This window comes from Amphimedon queenslandica, unplaced genomic scaffold (assembly GCF_000090795.2).
Source record: "Amphimedon queenslandica unplaced genomic scaffold, v1.1 AMPQUscaffold_13014, whole genome shotgun sequence".
In the NCBI taxonomy this organism is placed as follows: Eukaryota; Metazoa; Porifera; class Demospongiae; order Haplosclerida; family Niphatidae; genus Amphimedon; species Amphimedon queenslandica.
Window position 1 is genome coordinate 16828 of NW_003546750.1, and position 936 is coordinate 17763.

The following is a 936-nucleotide window of genomic DNA, read 5'->3' on the forward strand; positions in this document are numbered from 1 at the left end:
TAAGAGTTGAAATTCAACTCTTAAGCTGGGTTCACAATATTTGCGTTGCGACCGGAAGTGCCATATAACGCAATGATAAACGCAAGAATGGAGCGAAGTTCTATTCTTGCATTTACCCATTGCGTTATACAGCACTTCCTGCCTTAATGTATGGCCTTACCTTACGTTAACTTTGCAGTGTAAATCCACCTTTAGTATAACAACACATACAGTACATGTACTACATTTACACATATATTTGTACATGTACACGTAAGAACCCATGTGACATTCACGTGACATACTGTACCTTTATCTTCCTTTATAGTGAGCATTGGCAGTGTATATATGACATCATATGAGGTCAATGGAGCCTTCAATGATAATCCTAATATATCCTAGGGAGGGGGAGGAGGAGGTGGTTTATATAGGGAGAATAAAATAGCAAAAGATTGAGAGAGGAATACAAGTGTACATGCATAAGTACACATACACATTCACACTTATTCTTCATTCAAAAGCTTTTCTCAATGATATAAAAGGATGTCTCAAGATGTAGTACCATATAGTGCGAAATCTTTGAGGGAGTTAAATTTGGTGAATTGCTAAATTGCAAATTTATGGTCACATGCCATATAATGGCTCAAAATGGCAGATTTTATTTTGGCAAATGGCTATCAAAACGCCAAATTCACCAAATTTAACTCTCTCCTTCTATACAGTATATCCCTAGTCTTACCTTTCCCTTTAGTGTCAGTACTGGCTCAACCTTCCCAAAATCCTTTGTAAAACCCTGACACGACATATTAAGGGCCGAGCGCCGAGTACTAATGAATATTTCCCCAGAAGTCAATTCGTAGGCCACATAATCCAGATCAGGATGGACCCAGCAGTTGGTCTGACCGAACATTGTCTCTGGACGTAAGGTGGCGGCTACCAGGAACACTGAGCGACCAA

At 39.4% G+C, this 936-nt stretch overlaps 1 protein-coding gene across 1 annotated transcript in view; it reads right to left on the reverse strand.

Annotated features, from left to right (window-relative positions):
- Positions 1 to 928, reverse strand: part of LOC109585753 (leucine--tRNA ligase, cytoplasmic-like) — a gene marked incomplete at its 3' end in the record, with an annotated part of 17234 nt that extends 16306 nt beyond the window's left edge. Inside the window, exons 1-2 of the mRNA XM_020001879.1 lie at positions 719 to 928; positions 290 to 377 (exon numbers count right to left, since the gene is read on the reverse strand). Of these exons, the coding sequence (XP_019857438.1) occupies positions 290 to 377; positions 719 to 889 (259 nt within the window). The remainder of the gene's footprint in view (positions 1 to 289; positions 378 to 718) is intronic.
- Positions 929 to 936: the final 8 nt, after the last annotated feature.